Source organism: Haliaeetus albicilla, chromosome 3 (genome assembly GCF_947461875.1).
Source record: "Haliaeetus albicilla chromosome 3, bHalAlb1.1, whole genome shotgun sequence".
In the NCBI taxonomy this organism is placed as follows: Eukaryota; Metazoa; Chordata; class Aves; order Accipitriformes; family Accipitridae; genus Haliaeetus; species Haliaeetus albicilla.
The window spans coordinates 53730270-53752777 of NC_091485.1; the positions used below are offsets into that span (position 1 = coordinate 53730270).

At 36.4% G+C, this 22508-nt stretch overlaps 1 protein-coding gene across 4 annotated transcripts in view; it reads left to right on the forward strand.

Moving 5' to 3' along the window:
• VPS13B (vacuolar protein sorting 13 homolog B) overlaps positions 1–22508 on the forward strand; it is a 486539-nt gene that overhangs the window by 316016 nt on the left and 148015 nt on the right. For all 4 annotated transcript variants that reach the window (XM_069779759.1, XM_069779758.1, XM_069779762.1 and 1 more), the window contains exons 31-33: positions 4010–4213; positions 13005–13131; positions 14888–15031. In XM_069779759.1, the coding sequence (XP_069635860.1) occupies positions 4010–4213; positions 13005–13131; positions 14888–15031 (475 nt within the window). The remainder of the gene's footprint in view (positions 1–4009; positions 4214–13004; positions 13132–14887; positions 15032–22508) is intronic.

Sequence of the window (22508 nt, forward strand, 5' to 3'; positions counted from 1 at the left end):
GTTAGCTTCTTCACCTGTGACAGGGTCATCTACTTGCTATAATTTAAAAAAAAAAAAAGAAAAAAATCCCCAAACAGTTGCCTTTCTTCGGAAAGCTGATCCCCGTCTGGGGTTTCACTGGTAGAAGCTCAGCATTTTCAAAGGCCAGTATTGTTATAGATGCTCTAGGTTTAGCACATTTTTGTTCTGTGCCCTTCTTAACATCTACAGCATCTCACTCCAAATGGAGCTGTGGTCCATTGCTTCCCTAAGAAACAGTTGTTTCAATTTCCCCTGTTTGGTATAACACATTCAATGGCCTTGTTGAGGAGGATAAGTTAGGAAATTTTATTGAATTGAATTGGGGAAAAGGCAGTTAAGGAGCATTAGGTCAGTGATAAGTACTGCTGTGATTTCTGCACTAGTTCAGTTACATCTCATTTATAGGTGATGGGCTTTCAGACTACCTTTGGGCTGGGACCCCACAAGCTTATGCAGAAGAGGAAGTGGTCCTCTTGCATAGCATCTATATCCAGGTCCAACGAGGTGCCACTGGTTTTATCCCTATAAAGTAGAGGGTATATATTGATCCAAGCTCACTGCCTGTTTTCATTTTAAATTAGAATAAGAAGAATCTTTTACCACCAGACAAAACCTTTAATAATTGAAATTTGTATAGATAGGTGTGTCATCTCTGTACCTGGAAGTGGAAATCAGTGCACGCAGATCTAGTAAGTTCTAACAAAAATTAGCTGTTGTGTGTAAAGTCTGTGAATATTTCTTAATCATTACATAATGCGTAGTCTTTAAATGCCATTTTCCTGGCTTGTTTAGCTTTTTGTAGGCCTCATATGAGCTATAAGTGAATAGATTTAACTTCTTTGCAGTGGGTCTCAGAATTATGCCTATTCAGCAGCATGTAGTAACTGGTTCAACATGAGCTGTTCCTTATATAAACATAGAAAAAGCCTGACGCAGACTAAAGCAATTTTAAAAAGAAAAACATTAAAGCTATGTTTCCTGTTACATGCTTATGGTCGTCTTTGGTTGCTTATGATCTTCCTGTATTATTGACCAACGGTTGTATTCTACACCACCTGCTGAAAGGTTTAGATGGGATAGTGAAGTTGTTTTCAGAAGGGGGAAGCAATTAACATCACAGCCCCTACAGTACATTTCAGCTGGTAAAACAGTGTTTATGCTAGGGATAGAAAAGTCATTAATTTGGCTTACTCAGTTTCCCTGATTTTATTTGCTACAAGGACTTCGGAAGCTGCAGAATCAGAAAGGCTGCAGAGTTCATACCTAGCATGTATGCTTAAGATTAGGCCAGTTCTGCTATGGTTTAACTTATTCTCATTCTTCTAGGAAGTATACAACTAATAAATTGGGGGCTTACTTAGGAAAATAGTTGATATGAAAAAACAGAAAAGAATGCTTATGTAAATGCCTGTATGTATATAATTTATTTGGGAAAAAGCTGTATTTTGATCCTTGTATAAAACTGGCAGGATGTACTTTCTGAGAGCAATAATCAGCTTAGTCAAAACATCAAGGCATTAATAACTAATCCTTGTATTTTACATGCATGTGTAAAATATGTGTTTCTTGAAATGGATAATCAATAGAAACACAATTTGTTTGCTTGGATTTCAAAGGTGTATCTAAAGGATCAGAGGAAGAGTTTTGTATTGTATATAGGAGATTGTTAATAGTAGGAACAGAATGAAAATGCAGTTTTTATATCAGTGTGAAAGTATTAGGCTGCGATACCCCAAAGCTGTACAAACATTATCCAATCCTTGACATTTTACAAAATTAATTGGATCAAAAAATAAAGATCAATGGATAAATCTTATACCAGCACTGCAATGTACTACTACCTTATGTCTGAATAGTACCTCTGTGTATTTTGCTGCACCTAAAAATGTGTGCCAAAGAGTGATTTCATTGGGTTTTATACTTAAATAAGTTAATTTGAGGGGAAGATAGCCATTGTCACAATGGGGAGTTTCAGACTGGCGCATACAGCCACATTTTGCTCTAGGAATGCAGTTCATAAGGTCATGGTTGTGCCGAACGAGCCTAAGGAATATAGTGCTAGGTACAGCTTAATGCAAGTTATCAAGCTGCTCATAAAAGAACGAATGAAAAATATTCTTTACTGTGAAGTACAGGAGAGAAGAATTCATTATGTAGGTGAAATTAGTATCATATTCTCTATTTCATATACTTAAGCAGATTTCATAAAATACATAATTTTGTGCTTTTTTTCAGTAATATTTCACAAAACATATATTCCAATATTTACTTGCAATAGATAAAGTATGTAAATAGACACTGGGTCATACAATAATCTACCATGTTTATTTAAAAAAAAAACAAAAACAAACAAACAGAACTGCATTCATATTGATGAAATAATGCCTAGAAACAATAATAAAAGACACAGTTGTTGTGGTTAGATCTCTCTGTGTGGAAAGTTGACAAACACATTCTTGAGTTTTAAGAAACCACATTTAATTTTGAAATAGTGCTACTGACATAACAGATTTTCAGTGTATTTCTGCTAAGCATTTAAGAAAGTTACTGGGCTACTGAACAATGCCATCGCACTGCCTCACCAGGAATGACGTGATCAAAACAGCTTTCCTGCCATTCACATGCCTCCGTGGGTAGATATGATTAATTATTTAATTTTCTTAATTGCTAGCATAGTCCATTGGTGACAATAGCAATGGTATTAGCAGTTTCAACTGTGTTTGGATTTGGGCAGCATTGGGATTGCACTTTGAAATAGGTTGCATATGTATACTTACAGATTGCATGCAGTGCCTGCATCACAGGTTGAGTTGTGCTGCTTTAATCCTTATTTATTTTTAGATTGTTAGCATGAATGATTAAATAAATTGTTATTAAGTTCTCTGTGGAGACCGTAGTTATATACTAAATAACGACTCTGGCATAAGACAACAACCTAGAATGGAACAGTAGGTTGGATGGCATATGCAAATAAGAAGCTTAAGCTTCAACTCAGATGTATGAAATCAATAAAAATAGACTACAATTTGACATGATCAGAGATTCAAAGCAAAAAAATTAAGATCCCCTTGCTCCCTTTACTGGCTTGTTTTGAAAAGCAGTGATAAATTCAATTGCGCATTTTTGTTATAATATCAGATGAGCAGTGCACATAAAGCTATATTGTTCCCAGCGTAGAAAGAGCAAGATAATTTTTTGAAAGATTTATTAGTGCTTATTAGCAGAAGACAAATGGTGGTAGGAGACTCCTCTGATACTGGTGACTGGTAAAATGGAATGGTCTCAGCAGCGTCCACCCACTCAATAGCTCTTGTATGTTCTCTTGAAGTTGGGTATGACTGTTTCCCAAGCTCAGCTCAAGATTGAAATATTTCATAAAATCTAATGTAGTAGAATTTAGCAGAATCCATAAGTAACGTGGTTCACTCAAAAACGCTTTTTTCTCACTTTTCAGAAGAATTTTAATAACAAAGCGCGGTACTGAAATTCCATGTTAAAAAGATTGAATTGTTTTTCTATCATCTTGGAATATTCTTTTTAATTTTTATTCTTTGAGAAGTTTGAACAGTGGAACAATTGTCTCACAATAAAGTTGTTCGTAATACTGATACGTAGCTATACTTTTTGAGGACTTGAATGCGATATCCTTTATCTGATCAGTAGGTATGAATTAGTTCTGCTTCCCCATAAGGCTGCTGATATGAACCTGATCAAAAGTGCAGTGAAGTCAATGGACTGATCTCGTATCAACTTTGGTGGATCTGGCTAAATTTTGGAATATATTTATTTGCGTATCTCCAATTGAATACCATAGGAACAAGGCAGCTGGATACTTCTGAGGATCTGGACTTAAAATAATGCTTAGATGTAATCAGGAATGGCAAAATTGATACCTTAATTTTCTTAATTTTGTATCTTAATGAATATCTGATTGGTCTGATTTTGACCTTTGTTGCTGATTTTTTTTTTTTCCCCTTTGGCATTACAGGAGAGCACTGAATCTAGGAATACTTCGAGACCCTGGATCAGAGGTTGAAGACAGGCAATATCAAATAGATCTTCAATCTATAAACGTTGGTACTGCTCATTGGAATCAGTTGAAACCAGAGAAGGAAAATGGAAAAGGAGGGGTTTTGACAGAGAGTGAAAGAAATTCTCAAAATCCAGCGCTGGAATGGAACATGGCCAGTAGGTAGGAAGTTTTTTTAACTTACTCTTTTTCTAGAATTACACAGCACAAACACTGCAGATATCATTCGCAGTATACCTGAATCAAATAATTCTGTATTGTTTTTGCTTTGCGTTACAAGCACATTTCCATGGAGTTTTGGATTATACATTTGAAATGCATATTACTGTTATTGTTACACTGTAGTTACTATCTAGTTATTGTGTGCCTTTGTTTCCACTATAAGCTCTTTTCTGAGTGGCTTACAGTATGTCCATAAAAATAGCTCCAGGGCTGAGACTTCAGCTTCTCAGTCTACAAGCAATGGGAGGTTTTGGTTTTGGTATTTGCTTTTTTGTTGTTGTTGTTGTTGTGTTTAGTTGTTTGGGGGTTTTTTTAACTTCTTTTGTTTGTATTTTTACAAAGCTTGAGTAAAGCCAGCTTAGACATTTCTAAGTTAGAGGAGGATGAAGTAGAACTTTTTCCTATTGGTTCTGAACTGGTTTTTGCACTTCTGTAACTAAAACCAGATGAATTTTGAGAATGAGCTATTTCAACTGAGTCTCCCTTATTGTATATTGTATGATATGCGCATACAAAGCCCTACCCTCTAGTTAAACAGGGTTGAAAGCTAAAACATGCGTACGCTTGCATGGTATTTTACATTTTAAAGTTTTCACATATAAAATAGGGGGTTTAAATTTGTAATTTATGCAAAATTGAAATTTTTATTTTAGTTTCAATATACTTTTTTATACTTCAAAATTCATACAGGTGGTTTAAAACTAAATTTTTATAGACTGTGTAGCAGTCACAGTTCTCTTTTCAAACTGACAGGAATAAGGTCTGATGGCCAAGAGCAAGCCTTCAGAAGTCACTTTGTGGATTTAGAAGCATTTCTGCTAGAAGATGCCTGTTTGCCCACACATTTATTTATTTATTTTCATTTAAAAGTCCTTTATGTCTAATTCATGCAAAAACAATGCAATTTTTATGACATGCATGCATGATTTTATGGTTCCTAAGGTAAGATTCCAATTTGAATTTTGGGATGAGTTCCTAAAAGTGATGCAGAAAAACAGGCAGAATCATAAGGAAAGACAAAAATTGAAATATTGCTGGTTAAGTGTTTAAAAAAAGGAGAGACAAGAGGACTTGGAGATGTTTCTAAAAGTGAGGCAAACTGTAGCAGCTGTGTGAGAAGGGCATGCAGACTGAGCTTCTTAACTGATGTATTGATGAAAGACCAAGAGAGCAAATAAGCTCACTCTGGAGAAGTGCGTGCAGAAAAAAGATGTGATCAAGAATAAATTCCAGTTTATCACTGAAAAATACAGGACAGGAAAAGCAGATCTATCCAAAGTAATGATAAAACCACAAGGAGTGACAGGAGTACAGATAAAAATTTAAACACAGTAATAGTATCTGTTCTTCATTTATAAGATCATCTCCTGTCTTTTAACGATTTTTTTTCTTTTTTTTTTTAAGTAACATAATTCCATAGACAATTTTTCTTTTAATTTCTTAGACTTGAAAAAATGTGTATGACCTTCTAGTTGGGCCTTGATGTTGGGCAAGTTGCCCATCAAGTTCTTTCTCACAAAACAACGTAGACCCACTGGCATTTCTTGAAAGATAGCATGACATTAATCTCCAAAGGACTTCTAGCCAATTCGCAAGTTAAGCTAACATAGCAAAACCAGCCACTGAGAAACTGACTTTCCTTTTCCTTCCCGTTGGTGACTGAAATCATATTGCCAGCACACTTTGGTCTGAGCTTTATGGTTATAGTTTGGATAGGAAATTTGGTGGGATTCCTGAAAAGCTGTTGAGATAAAGAATAAGAGAAGCAGCTATTACAGATACTCGATGAGTTCTCTTTTTTTTTTTTTCCTTCTTAATAACTGCTTGGACATTCTTCTTTTCCTCAGCAGACTTCCAAAATAAAATTTTATTAGAATATATTTCACAGATAAATACGTTTGTTTTGAAATTGCTTTTGAATGAATCTTCTACTTGGGTTTTAATTTAGATCAGTGGTAATTAAATACATTAGCTTTTCCTTCCTGCTATGCAATACAGTATTTTAATTCCAGCTTGAATTTGCTTAAAGAGAAAGTTGGTATGAGGCTTTTCTTGTCCTTTTGGCCTAAAATTTTACACATTTACTACAGTTCTTTTTCAGGTTGTTAGCATTTTTGCTTTTTAGCTGGCAGTCAGTTTTGCTGCATCTGGGTTTATTTTATGATCTGTGGAAGTGGTGTGCTGAGAACTGGAAGAACCTGCATTGAACTCTGCCATCCACTGAGATATTTCCAGCATGCACCAAGAGGGTGGCTACATGGTGTTTTACATAGTGCTTACTGTTTTCAGGGTGAAGTTTATCTTAAGATTTCCTGCACCACCACAGAAGCTTTATTCCTTGACCTATTTGTGATACCATTTTCTTTTTTAATTCTTTAAGTTTCTTAGACATTTTTAAGCTGGAACATAATGAATTATTTTTACTTAGTTATTTTAGGGTTAATTTCTTTGTTTGGTTTTAATATACTTCTATTTGGTTTTACTTATGGTTTAGAACCAGTATTATCATTTATTACGTTCACTGGCATTTAAGATTCTTTTCTGAGAACCTTTTTCCTCATTTTTTTAATTCTTAGGTGCTATGTGGTGCAGTATAGAATGCAACCTATATCCAAGTATTTCATACAGTTACTTTACAGAAAACTTCAGCATAGATACTAGCCATTTTCCATTCCCATTTCTAAAAGCATTACTGTATTTTTTTAATATAAATTAAAGTCATAAAAATTCTGAAATAGATTATATTGTAATTTAGTCTATGGGATTGAAATTTGGTCTTGTTTTAAAAATTCATATGGAAACCAAATCACTCTAAATGTAAGACCTATGGATATCATACAAACAAATATTTGAAAGCTTTTGACGTAATTTATCTTTTAAATGCTTTAACAATCCTTACACAGAAAGTGAATCCTTCAAATTTTCCCACCACTTTTTCTGGAGTTCCATATTCTTAGTACTTAATATCTCATGGGTTCAAATTTTTTTTTAACTTTTACATTGTAATGTGGAAAGTAAGCAGTCTTGCTTCAAGTTTCTAGACTGAGTGTTGGAATATTTCAAGGTGTTTAGTGTAAAATTCTTCATGAGGGCCTATTGTGAAGTGCTGCTGTGATGCCTCCTGTGCCTCCGCAGATCACCCCAAGAAGAATGGGGGAACCGGAGCACTCTGGTAGGGTGGATGCCGTCTCTCAGAAAAAAATGTCCAAATGCTGTGCTGTACTGAGGATCATGGTTCATAACTCTTTCCACTATGAAATGTTTATACTTCACTGTAGATGTTATAAAAAGCTCCCTAATGGTGTAATATATAAAAAGAATACTGGAAACAGTCAGACAGTTCTAATAAGGTTATGTACAAATGAAACCTGTCCACATTTATTCCCTTTACTAAACAGCATGTGGGGAACTGGGAGTACTTAACCAAAAGAAGTTTTCTTGATTGAAAACTCCTTTTTCAGCTTGCAGATCTCCTCCTCCCTCTCCCTCCTCTCAATGGAAAAAACAACAGCCCTGAAGGAAATAAAGAAATATATCCTCTCATGAGGCCTCGCCCCCGTCCCTGTGCAATCCTTCTACAGCTCCCAGCAGCAACTTCTGCTTCCTGCAGCCTGAATAAACTCTGTTTAAAAAAAAAATTAATTGAGCTTAAAAGCATTACTTCTCTGTGTGGTAATGACTTGAGTGTGGCAATATACTGCATTACAGTTTTGTCCTTGGCGTACCACCATCTGGAACAGCTCTCTGCGACTCTCATTGAGTATGTCAGGGAGCCAATGATCTGTTGTACAAAACTGAACAAAATACCACTCTTGCTTTGCAAGGATCCTCAGAAAGGTTTTCTGCAGATTCTTCTTTGAGTAGTTTTCATTTTCGTGCTTTTTTGGAAAGTTGCGCAGCTTGCCAAGCTCTAATAAGGAAGACCAGAAAAAATTATCTGTAGATCCACGTGTAGGGAAGCAGGGGCATTCCCTGTGAATCTTTTGGAATAAAATGCAATACATTTGTATTCAGTCCTGTATTTCAGTTGCTGTGTTTATTGTACCTGAAGTCAGGCTTGTATTCATACTGTACAAAGCCTTACACAATAAGATGGAGTATGTTATTTTCTTTATTAATCCACAGCAAAGAAATCTTGCACAGTGTTCTTAAGAGGAAAATCAGCTTTACTGAGGCATAATTATATAACAATAGTCATTCTGTATAGCCAGATGGTATATGTTTGTTCATTGTCTAATTTTGGTCATTAGATAGTCCTCAAAATGTTACTATGCTATTTTGCTGTTTTGTGATGTGTCTTTGCAACACCTCAGAGAGCTGAAAGGATGTGAACTATTCTTCCCACTGGGAGATGGAGGCCTGAGGCATGATGATGTTAGTCGTTTGATATCCTAATACATTTGCAGGTCAGGGATTAACTGATTTGTACAACTACATGGGAAACCTGCAAGAGAAAAATCTTTTGTAGTCCTAAGTTAACAACATACTAGAGAAGGCCTATTCCATGCTAGTACTTGGGGTTTTTGCTTTATCAAGTCGCAAAATTCTTTGTGAGGATTCATCTCTCTGTAGATAGTAAACTTACATGGCATAAATGACCTCTTGATTGTCATTCATGTATTGAATGTATATGAGCTTCTCCACGACCTATGTATTTTTTTAAGTATATAAGGGCTCAAACTCTAGGTTAAGTAAGGTGTTGTTAAGAAAAAAATTACAATTAAGAATAAGGCAAATATTTCCAAGTTTCACATCTATGTTATGTTTAACTCTTACTGGCCAGTTTTTTCTGTTTGTTTCAATTAGTTTTCTCCACATAAGAAGCCAAGTTATAGTCTTTCTTGTGCATTTTCACAACTTATCCAGTCTCACATGATCACACCTCCTTAGTTAGTGCAACATCAACTCTTTGGCAGTCCTTCCTCCTCATATAAATTCAGCATACTTCTTAGTGGATGTAATCAAATACGGATGATTTGATTTGATGTAATCAAGTGTTGTTGCTTTGATTCCAAAATTCTGTTCTTCACATTTTTTTCTCTCTTCTTCCCACAACATTTTTTGTCATATTAATCATTAGATATGTCTTTGCTTTCAAGGTACTTGCAGACTGCTATGTCTATCCATTTCCCCTTACGTGTCGTCTTTCATTTACATTGACTCATCTACACTCAATGCTCATCAGACCTCATCACACCAGTTACCAGGGCTGTCACATTTAATTTTAAAAAAGCACTTTCTTGCTCGCTCCTAGGCAAATCTGTCTGTTCTAAAGGCATTTCCTGTGAACATTCACAAAATTATTGCATTGTCTTCTTCCAAATCCTTAAAAAAAATTTTGTTTCTATTATACTGTAATATAAAAACTCTTAAGACAGCTTTCAGCTTGCCACTGTACAGATATCGTTACCTGTGGCACTGTTAGTTGTTCCCTTTTACTTCCCTGTCTGAGGGTGCATTTTTTCTTATACTTAAATTGTAAGCCTTTGAGGACAGAGACCATTTTCGTCCTGTGCTTTTACAGTGGGGATCTGTGGTCCATAAGCATAGTTCATGTTATTTTACAGATATAGCCCAAATTTATCACTGAGTAAAAGGCACCTCCAGGCCTTATCACAAATGCTTTGCTGCCTTGTTTGCTTTGCGTTAGCATATGGTCTTTCAAATGTGCTGTACTTTTAAGTGTAGATGATCAACTGCTTTAACATCTCTAAAAGTACTAGCTTTTGCTTTTTTTTTTCCCAGACAAATATATAACAGATGCATAAATGAACCATGGAATGAATGTGCTGCAGACATAGAGCCATCATTACACTCTTCACAATCAAGTTTTTTCATAAGCTCATGTGGCGTACACCTGTGTTAAGTTAACGGTGCACTTAGGTGCAGTGTGGAAGACTTAATAATTCAAAGTGGAATTTGTTTCTTTGTTCCTTTTGTGCTCTTTCTCATATCCTCTCCCTTCATTATTTACTGTGCTCTGTTTGCCTTCTGTTTGTACTTACGATTATTTTGCTAATACTTGATTTGGCTGAGCTTCAAATTCACCAAGTAGAAATGCGGAAAGTAGTAAGTAGAGCAGGACAGGGATACCATGTAAAGATGATTTTAAAAAAATAAAATTAAAAAAAATCAGCAATCCAGCTATATTAACAAAAAAGTCCTCTAAGATGCAGTGTACTGGATATCTACCAGAATAACATCTGAAAATTAAGAAATGGGAATATGTATGAGCTGAAAAATAATTTGAACAATGATTGAAGAGAGCCAGTTGTGGGTTTAGGGTTCAACAAATAACTTGCTTTTACAGCTCTGTTTCATATATTGAAATCATACTTACTAGCATTTTTATGCCCCTTCAAGTGGAAGTTTTCTATTGTATAGCTGTGTGTTCTTTCATAGAATTTTTCTACTACTTAGCTCCTTCATTTTCTTCAAAAAGAAAGGCATTTCTTTCTCATCCTATTGAGAAAGGGAAATAGGAATTGGGTAAAAAGCCATCTGGTTTAAACTTAAAATGAAGATGATGGCAGGGAGAGAAGCATTTGTAGAACTGGCAAAATCTAAAATAATTTTCTCCATTGAAGGTGTATGCTAACCACTAACAGGTCCGCTTTCTAATTTGGGGATCTAATTAGACTAATCTTGCTTTTAAAACCATCATTAGAGATCAGCAGAGCTACAGCTGACTAAAATGTTAAAGCTTTTAATGTAAGATGGTAGTTTTCTCACACTCATTAATTGGCTTGCTCTTAAGCACACTGCGTACTACTCACGGTAGCGTGCAGCCTGCTCAGCCGTGTTCGTGAAGGTCATTTGAAGCAAAAGTTTATTAGACTTGTGCTCAGTAAATACTAGCTCTGTGCTCTGTAGCATCTGCTGTTAACTTCTGTATACTGTTGCCCCAAATAAATTTAAAAGCTTTAAGGCCTAGCCTCAACAATTTATATTCCCTTGTAGATTGCCATGCTTTCTACATGTTTTGAGGACACTTAAGCAAATTGTTAGTAGAATTTGAAGCATCAAAATAGAAACAGTTGTAAGCAGTAAATTGTCATCTGTGGATTTTGAATCTTTTGAAGTTGACTGAATTACAGTCATGTTGATATCTATTTAATTTCTTTTCGGCCTAACCCTTGGCCTACAAACCATCAGCATTTGAGATTGTTTACTCTTCAGCATAATCCATTTCAGAACCATTACCTTTTACTAGACTATGTATATTGATACCCGTACTTAATCAAGAGGTTTAATTACCTATTCCACATGTATTCCAGAGATTTCTGCATAGACAGGCATATAACCATATTGTTTAATGACATTAACGTGGATAACTCTAGCTGATGGTAAGAACTAAGTGTCTAATTGCATAGTTCATGTGTCTGGCTCACTTGTGTGATTTATGCTGTCTGAACTGCCGCATCTCCATTACTGGACAGGAGATGGTGAGATGAAAGGTAATACAGGTATCCTTAACTGACATGCAGATATGTCTGAGGAGTTCTGCATAGATCTATTTTCTTCTTCTATATGGCACTGTAGTTCTGTCTTTTATATTGTATTGTGATAGATACTTGCATGATTTAGTATATACTTTTAACTTGCATTGTTCCACAGTTGATGATTTTCTATTTTGCAAGCATAGGAAAACTTACCTTGGGCCAATAACTTCTTGATGATTTTTAGAGGAGTTTGTAGTGAAATACAGGTATTTAACATTTCTATACATGATGATAGGTAAAAAGAATTATCAAAAAACTGTCTTGATGGAAGGGTTCTCCCAGGAATTTGAACTGTATCCTCTTTTAGGGGCTGAACACCATCTTGATCCCATTACATTTTTTTACCCTGATCAGAGGCTCTCAGATGGCATTTTGTGGCAATAGTTTATTTGACCTGACCCAGAAGATTCTGGCTAGTTGGAATGGGTTGTCATAAGCTATTAGTGATCCATCTATAACAGAGTTGTGCCTCTAGGCTTAGTATTTGGTTAAAGGAAAAAAAAAAAATAAACACCCAGCTGGAAAACAAATGTAATTATCGAGTTTAATGGAACAAATATTCTTGGCAAGCAAGTGTTGATACTTAGATTAAAAGGTACCAACTAAGAACGACCAGTGACAGCAGCAGTGGAGGAAAACTGATAGCCCTCTATTTTCAAGGCATTTTGAACATCTTGGGCAATAGTTATTACAAATTTAACGTGCGAGAGTTTCATAGGCTTTGCTAGTATGATTTTTCATGTCTTTTTGTGTCAGTTATGTTGTTGTGTGCAGAATTTTTTCACCACAGAGTTCTAATGCATGAACTCAAATATCATGCAGGGTTCATGACAGCTATTCATGCCCGACAGTAAAGGGCACCCACAGGCGAGTTTGAAAAATACTGATAATAAAGTTTGTGGTTTTGTTCAAATGATTTTCTACAGTTCGTTAAACAGTAGAAGCAGCAATGTCAAATGTCAAAGTTGTCTAGCTGGAGATGGGTTGAGGAGTCAAATATTTAGACATACCTTTTCTGTGAAATGAAGGTAGAAGTCTGCCTTCAGGATTGGAATTAACATGATTTATAATGGTGATATTTAATGCTTATTGAGGTAACAATCAAATGCCAAACTGGTATTGAAGCAGCTTTGTGCTACACACTGGATGTGAAGAAGAATATGAGCAGTTTTTGCCCTTCAACAATTTATAATGTAATTTCATCTTTTTTTTCTTTTTTTATTTTTTAGCATAAGGCGGCATCAGGAAAGGAGAGCAATTTTAACTCCAATTTTGACAGATTTCACAGTTCGAATAACTGCAGCTCCTGCAATTATTTTTACAAAAATTGATGCTGCGGAGAATTTACACCCAGAGGTTAGTACAAAATGTGAATAGAAGTAGCATAACTCTTAATATGTGGACAATCTTAATATTGTTCTGTTCCACCATTTGAAGTGTCCAGGTGTGTTTTCAAACACAGATATCGCCAACCAGGGACGAAAAACAAAAGTCTTAGTCGCTAGCTGAAATGTTCTTTCTCTACTGGAGAAAGAATTTGTGTATAGCATTCAATATTTGAGGCAACCTGTCCAGGGGTAGATAAGCCTGTTTGCAATTCAGAAAATGGGAATCCTTTAATGATTTCCAGTGATATTTTAAAAAGATTTGTGATGGAAGAGTGTTGAGAAGAAGTGCTATAGTACAACATTACAAAATATTGTATTCACAAGCTTTCATAAAGAAGCCTGAAAATACAATCTACACACTATCTAGAAGAAGAAAGTTGAGCTGACTTCCTTTAATCAGATTTTTCAAGCCCACAGGTTGCCACAAAGCATCCACTCCCCAACCAATACTTTGGTACTTCAAGGTACTCCAGATTTAACAATCACTTTTACCCATCTGTGGGTCAGCTTGTTAATGATTAGTCTGTGAAGCACGTTATACACAAAAGGTAGTGGCTCACTTTTTGACATTGGTTTTTAGCTCAAGAATTTAAAACATATTATGTAGGGGAGATATCAGAAAGTTTTTGTCAGCTGACAAGGAGTATTTCTCATAACAGCTACCTCCTAGTAAAAGCAAAACTGGTACAGGAGTGTGAAGGGTATTAGGTGTGTATTGCAACATGCAATAGGTGTACATTGTTGGAAAATAATAGCTAATGGGCATATAAAGAAAAAATTGACAGCTTCATATTTTGTGTAAAGGGTCATCACAAGGACAGATGGAAAATTATTTAATGTAAAAAAGAAATAAAAAGCTTAGGGGTTGGCTAGGATGCATAAGTTATTCAATTAAAAAAAAAATGTCTGAGCTTTACTAATGCTTATGTTCAAGAATTTCAGTCTGGTTTTTATACATACATTTTTCTTGTTATCTATTCCCTGGATGACGTTCACTAATGAAGGGAGAGGTCTAGTTTAGATTATGAAGAGCTTGAACATTGTGCAACCTTCTCATGAGAAGGGGCAGTACTTCTACTTACTAAGCAACCCTTCTTCATTGGTTCTGTTTTTCATCTCTTTATTGCTTGCCAACAGTGGTGAAGAGCTTTTTTTTTTGTGCTAGATAACACCAATAAAACAGTGGCCATCCAGCTAGCTCTGCCAAGGTACTAGCAATGGTTTCCAGGCAAAGAGAAATCAATTAGGTTGGTTATCAGTGAGTTCCAACACATGATTTCATTGTAAATTGAGCAGAGTTTATGGTTTGGGTTTTTTGTTGTTGTTTTGTTTTGTTTTGTTTTGTTTTGTTGGTTTTTTTTTTTAAAAAAAGCACATCCTTTTCTTGGAAGGAAAGGAGAATAGGAGTCGTTGCCAAGGAAATAAAAACCAAAATCTGACAGTCCACTGTTTGATACTACCAAGAGATGGAAACAAGACCTCACACATGAGATGCTTTTCTTGCAAAATTTGTCTTAATAATTATGCTGTTGAAAGCAAAGCAAAGAATAGCCGTATCCTTGTTTAGAAGCTTGAGAAACCACTTTCTTCTAAAAAGACCAAATTAATACTATATGCAATATTGAAGCATTGAATGCAGCAGAGAATCACAATACAGTTGTATAGCAGCTGAAAATTATTTCCCCAGTAGCTGTTATCTAGTATTTTCCCTAATTTCTCCACAGGAAATTTTGGTATGTGGTCATTCTTTGGAGGTGAATGTGACAACAAACCTGGATTTCTTCCTCAATGTGGCTCAAGTACAACTTCTTCAGCAGCTCATACAAGCCAATATGGTTGGACTAGAACCTTCCAGTAGCACCACTGAGGTAGGTTTTTCCCTGGTTTGCAGCCGGTTTTCTTTAGAGTACCATAGCTCTGATCAGGTGTTTGCATCATCTGGACAAAATTTTATAGGTAAATGAAATACATGTTTTATTATTGTTTGTTTGGTCAGCTTTAAAATGCATTCTAATGTTGTTCTAACAATAGGATGAGTGTTATTTTAGCACGAATATTATTCAGTAAATTGGACTAAGGTGGTTCTGCAACATTTTATGTACAAGGACAATTATCTTATGTAAATGATGAAGGAAATCAATTCTGAAGTAGGTTTTTGAGGTTGTTTGCCACTTCACTTTAACTTTTATTGAAACTTTGGCATCTTCTTATGAGTTCACGTACTACACTGTGCTTCGCTAAAGCCAGTAAACTGTAGAATTTTCTCTGTGCCTGGTAACCACTACTCACATTAACTGTCTTCACTCAAGTCCCTGAGATTCAATCCACCTCTGAATATTCTCATACTTCTTCATTAAGAATGATGATGGGTACATCATGAAGGGCCCTTCATCTTCTGAATGATTAATCTCTCCTTTTTTCTGGAATCTTACAGTGTTCAGCAACCATCTCTTGAATTTGTCATTCTTCTTTATTTCTGGAAGTTGATAAAGTCAGTTTGCATTGAAGGCCAGTCACTAACTGTGACAGACTTGTAAGTTAAATTATTAAACTTCTGGGCTGATACAAAAAAAGATAGGAGAAAAGAAAGTGAAAACTTTGTCCTAAGAAAAAATAAGTATTCTTTATCTTCAAAATGAGGAATCTAGTCAGGCTGATGGCATCTTTAAGACAGTAGAACTTAATATGTGACAAGTCCACTGGAATGGCTGTTGGACCCGTTGAGAAATCTTCACAAATAAGAACAAGATTTAGGGAGAGAGTTAAAGAGCAAGACACAATCAAGAATTTGGCTAATGGGAAAGCTGAAGAAACTTTCCTCCTTCCTTTCCTGAATCTCATAGATTCAGCATACATGTGAGTCTGGGTGGAAGTGAGGAATGCTCTAAAGCAGCCAAACTACTTATAGTCCTTTCTCCTCACCTTGTCAAAACCCCAGAAGTTGTATGTATCTGCTAATCTAGGCATCACATCACCCCCCGGCTCCTTTATCCTTTCCCAAGGATAGAGGGAAATAAAGGGTGTTGTTTCACTGCCATGTTGAAACATGAAAGTTGTAGAAAAGAAATGCAGCATATCTTTCTTTTCCTTAGATACTTTGCAGACATAGGGCCTCTTTTGGAGATGAACATTATAAATAAGTATATGTGGGAATATCTTCAATAAATAATTTGTGAAGCACTGTTTTCCCATTGTCAGTGGAATGGATAGAATCAGAAGATTTGAATGGCTGCCAAGAATTTTAATTTTGAGTTGGCACTGTGCAGAAGTGCTGCATGAGTGATGTGGACTGTACAAACTTAAAAGCAATTTACTACATAATTTCAGAAAGTTTTTTGTTGACTACATCCCAAGATACCTATTTGTTCTTCAGTGATATCTCCCTTGCATTATTGAGGTCTCCTGTAATGAGTAATGGGAGTATTTCTGGTTCAAGGTGGTAGTTGCCTTTTCTTTAATAAGTTGTAGAACTGTATCTTGATTTACTATACTGAAAATGTAAAATCCAATAGTTGGTTACTTTTTGTCGAGTTCTTTCTTCAATGTTCTGTAGTCTCATGTGCCTATATGAAACCACCCCTCTAATATATGCACATTTATTATTATCCTCATGTTTCTCCTTTAGTCAGCAGAGAGAAACATAATACACTGATTGTATGCTGCTGTTTTCATCTCAGTGAATGAAGTCTGGAGCCTGCACATGGCCATTCATACTTCACACCTGCTAATTATATCATTGCAAGAATCAAAACATAATTTAGGTTGGAAGGCACCTCTGGAGACCATTCTTTTGCTCAAAAGAACACTAATGTCAAAGCTAGATCAGGCTTTTCAGCACATTGTTCAGTCAAATCTTTCTTTATCTCCAAGGAAGAAGGTTGCACTGCCCCTCTAGGTAATTGTCCTGTGCTTAACTACCCTCACTCTGGCAAATTTTTGTCTCTATATCCATTCAGAATTTTGCTTGATACAACTTTTAACCATTGCCTCTCAACGTTTCACTCTGCATCTCCAAGAACAGTCTGACTTCATCTGCCTCATAACACTGCTTTAGGTAACTGGAAACAGCAATTTGATACCCCACCACCATCCTTAGCCTTCTCTTTTTCCATCTGAACAAACCTAGCTCTCTCACCTTTGCCTCATAAATCCTGTGCTTTAACCTGTTAACCCTCATGATGATCCTCTGCCCACTCAGGTTTGTCAATCTTTTTCTTCTACTGTTGAGCTTAAAGCTAGAGATAGTACTCTAGATGTGGACTCACAAGTATCTAATAACAGGAAATAATCTCACCTCTGACCTACTGGCTGTTGTTAATGCTGCCCAGTAGGTGCTTAGCCTTCAACAGTACGGGGGCATGCCGCTATCACGTGTTCAATTTGTTGTCCACCAGGCCCTTGGGTTCTTTTCTGCAAAGCTACTCCATAGTAGTTGGCCTCCAGCCTGTATTTGGTTTGGGATTTTTCCATCTCAGGTGCAGGACTTTGCGTTTTACCTTTGACCTTCATGAGGCTTCTGTTAAAGCATTCCTCCATTTTGTCAGTGTCCCTCTGAATGTCAGCCCTACCCCTCAGTGTATCGACAAGTCCCCCCAGTTTGGTGTCATCTGTGAACTTTCTTTGGGTATGTTTTGTATCATTGCCAACGTCTTTATTAAAGACGTTAAACATGATCAAACCTTGGAGAACATCACTCTCTAAGTAGAGTTCAGCTGCACTTTGGAACAGTGGCCATTACTCTCTGACTTTAGAGGTCCAGTGTGGTTTTTATCCACGTTGTAGTCCACCCATTCAGTTCACACTTAACAGTTTGGATACAAGTCTGCTGTGGAAGACTCTGTCTAAACTTTGCTAAGGTCAAAGAAAACAGCTTCCACTACTCATCCACAGAATCAATCATCTCATCATAGGAGGCAATCAGATTATGGTAAGGCATGATTTGCCTTCTGGTAAATAGGTGTTCTTTGTTCCCCAAAATTTTTTTGCCCTTGAAATGCCTGGAATTGGCTTCTGTGAAAATGTATTCTCTCCCTTTCCCAGGGACTACTATGAGTCTGACTATCAAGTAGTTCCCTGGACCCTCCTCCTGGCTCTTTTTGAAGATGGGTATGACGTTTGCTGTTTTCCAGTTATCAAAGGCTCTCCCAGACAACATGTCCTTTCACATATGGTATGGAGGATCCCAGCAGTGGCACTAGCCAGTTCCTCAAACACCTTTGGATGTGTTCTGTCTGATACTTTAAGAGAAAAGTTGAGCTGTTTACCCATCCTCCAAAGGCTTTCCTAAAGTATTGCAAATTACCTAGGTTGTTACGCAGGTCATAGTGATACACAGAACCTGTGCTCTCTTTCTCCTGCTGCAGTGTTCCTCTTGCATTTTGATTCATCACAGTCTTATTCAGCAAGACAATTCACAGAAAACAGCTTTAAGATTTTATTTTTTTTTCTCACAGTGCCTATTTGCTTTGCAGATTTAGAGCTTCTGGTTTGTAGCATTTGAGGATTTTCACCAACATTTCTATTAGATGCTTAAGCATGATTAACAGAAGAGCAGGAAAAAACAGAAGAAACTGTATTCCCCATGGGAAAGTACAAAATGAAATGGAAAAACCAAGTTTGCATTTCCAAATCATAATGTATGAAACCTGTCTTCCAAACCTGCCCCAAGATAGCATGGCAGTGACTTTTTTTTGAAGTTGAAAGGAATAGAACAGTTTTGAATAAATATTATTTTGGTATTTGTACATTAATTTACACCACTGAACTGTTGCATTAAGTACTTCTTCAGTTATTTTCAAGGGTATTCAGAACCTATGCACATGCAGTGCTTCTCTTCAGGGACTCATGAATAAATGAGTAACCCCACAATAAACAAAAGTATGTAAAAACAGTGCACAGGCATTCTCTGAATAAGAAAGGGAATAAAGGAATGCCTTGAATTTCTTGAGATAACTGACTGTAAGTGGAATTGGTTTTATTGATTGTCCTTTTTTCTGTTAGAATAATGAAAAGATTGAGATACTCAACAAAATCTTTGCCAAGTATGTGTCTGTCAAAAAGTGTGCTTCAATACTGAAAAATGAACTGTAACAGAAGCTGTAGGATTCAAGAGTAGCCTGAACGTAGGAAGTGAACAAGAATGGTAAATCCTTCATGGTTTTTTTTATGCACTGGTGCCACTTTAAAGACACTACAGATGCAATATTGAAAGAACTAGAAATGCATTTGAATTTTTACAGATCTGGTCATGGACTACTGAAAGTTGCAAAAAATTCTAGTTTCCAAAGGTGTCCTGTTGATTGAAAATTCTGCATTTCTAGTAGGGATTTAGTCTTTTTAAAGAAAAAACAATCCAGCATATAGAACGCACAGAATCATTGTTCAGGCTTAGTGAAAAGGTTTAGGGAAATTTAAGGTCTGAAGGGACTTTTGAGCACCAGGGTTGGGATTCAAAAAGAAGGTTGGATTGGAACTCAGATTATGAATGGAATTTTGTATGACAGTGATTTAAGGCAATGAGTGTATTTGCTTGGCTTTCTTAAGGCACTCCCATTATTACTAGTTAAGATAATAATCTAGATTGTGTATCTTTCCTGCAGGCAAGCTGTTCAACCACATTTAAAGATGTGGTGTTTAATCTGTTTTCAGAAAGCTATTTTTACAGTATGACACCTTATTTAAAGGAAAAGTCGGTAGTGATGAATTGTATATTTATCTCATTCTATTTGTTTCCTGTTAGTGTCTGTTCAAACACAGTTATGCATATGTGTATAGTTACAGTTGATTTGCTTTTTAGCATACAAAGCTTAAGGTAGGATAGAATCATGGAATAATTTAGGTTGGAAGGGACCTACAGGGTTCATATAGTCCAGGCCCCTGCTTACAGAAGGCCTTATTAGATCAGGCTGCTCTAGGGCTTCAATCAAGTCTTGAATACCTCCAAAGATAGAAATTACACAACCTCTCTGGGCAGCCTAGTTGACCACCCAAATGGTTTAAAAAAAAACCCCAAAACTAATATGTAATTGGAGTTTCTTGTGTTCCCACTTGGGTCCATTGCTTCTCATTCTACCACCAGTGGCACCAGATGCCACTCAGGCATCTCTGAGAAGAGTCTGGCACCATCTTCTCTATGGACTGCAATCAGGTAGCTGTACACATGCCCATGGATGCCATCTCATTAAACTTTTTGTCATCTTCTGATATTGCTGTCTTGATTTTGCAGCCATTTTGGTTGCCCTCTGTTGAACTGAGTTGATATTTTTCTTGTACTGTGGGGACCAAAACTGGACACAGTATTCCAGATCTGATGTCATGAGTGCTGAGTAAAGGGCAACAATCACTTCCCTCAAATCTACTGACCATGATTCTGCCAATACAGTCCAAGATGCTGCTGGCTACCTTTGGTGCCCAGACACATCACTGGCTCATGTCCACCAGGACTGCTCTGCAACTAGCTTGTATCATTGCTGAGGTTCTTCCTTCCTAGGTACAGGACTTCACATTTCTCCTTGTTTAACGTCCTAAGGTTTCTGTCTGGCTCATTCATCTACCCTGTCTAGGTCCCTGTGGATAGCAGCCCTGCCCTTGCACATATTCACTGCTTCCCATTAATCAATACCTTCTGAGCTCAATCATTCAATTAGTTTTATATCCATCTGGTAGTTCACCCATCCAGATTGTAATGTCCAAATTTAGACACAAGAGTATTGTGGAAGCATTAAAAGCCTTGTGGAAGTTGAGGTAAATGACATCCACTGCTCTACCCTTGTCCACAGATCCAGCCATTTTATCATAGAAGGTAATCAGGTAATCTGATAGGTATCTGCTTTGTGGATTCTGAGGAAGGGCAAAGAATGTCAGTCAGAAGCTTTGCTTTGTTCATCTTAGCTTTGTCACTTAGCTGTGTTCATCTTGTTTGATACTTAGCAATGCTTTACACTTTTTCAAAGGCAATAGTTTCTATTGCTTGCAGTAAATGCCCAAGTAAAAACTGTGAATATATAAAGCTTGTCTCTTTCTGCTTCTCTCTAGCACTCTTTCTGTAGGCCTCCCTGCTGATTCTTTCTCCAGCAAGGTGAGCACTCAAGGGTCCCAACTATGTGGGCTGATGACAGTTCTTCCAGCAAGCAGCTCTTTGAAGCTAACCAGTATTCCAAAGAAAAGACAACAAAATATTTGGGGATTCTGGGTATGATTTATGGGGCAGGGGGTGGATCATAAGAGTCAAATGCATACACCTTGGCTGCAAGATGACTGTTTTGGAGCTGTGAAGCCACAAATATTTGAGAAGTGCAAACATCAAGGCTGAAGTAGAATCATCTAGAGTTGTATAAAGAATTATAGAGATATAGAAGGAGTTGTATAATTAAAAATGAAAGGAAACATTATTCAAGTTTGGATGTTAGGACAGATCTTATTTTATGTAGAACACTGACAAGGGACATGACAAAAAGATGTTGAGCTAGGGTCATTCCACTGATTTTTCAGATCAGGAGAAGAGTACCTGCTGTGGTTTTATGATTGAACTGGTTCTAATGTTATAATCTCTAAGTAATCATAACAGCCCCCTATCAATTTCTAATTTATGTGATTTTGAGTTCAGTAAATTCTATTCATCTGCTTTGGATTTTTAAAAAAAAAGCCACACTTAGTTAAAATGGCAAAAATTAGTGACTTGCATTCTCTGAAGCCTAAAAATCATTAAGCAGGTAAATCTTTTTTTATTAGATAAAGAGGAACTTCAGTGTATTAAAACTGCCTGGGGCATGTGGATTTACCAACAGTAATTCCTTTGTTATTCATTAATATCAAGTAATCATCACATTAAGTCTCCTTTAAAAACTACCATATATAAAGAATAACACATGACTATTTTTGAAACCAGTGTTTTCAAGCAAGTTAAATATTTATACTTTTTAACAAAATAAAAAACATATTTTAAGGGGGCAGGGATGAACCACATCATTAAGAAAGCCAGAGATGGGGATGCTCTTTGATCTATGTTTGTATTCTGCCCAGTATCCCACAGAAAAACCCACCCTTAAGTCATAAAGCTAATATAATATTCTTTCCTTCTACCAGTCTCCTGACTCCACTCTTTCTTCTTGGTTTCCTACAGTCTACTTTGTTTCAGAAATCCACACATAAGTGTTTTAACTTCCAGCAATCTTGACCTGACTCACTCATGATATTCATATGCAGTTCTCCAGTTTTCATTGTGCAGAGTTGCTTTGTTTTAGAAATTAAGTAATAAAAGCAAGGATAAATGTGGTTTTGTGTCTTCTGAAATTATTTGAAGGCTTGTCCTGTTTCTCATACAGGAATAAAAATTCTTCAGAATAT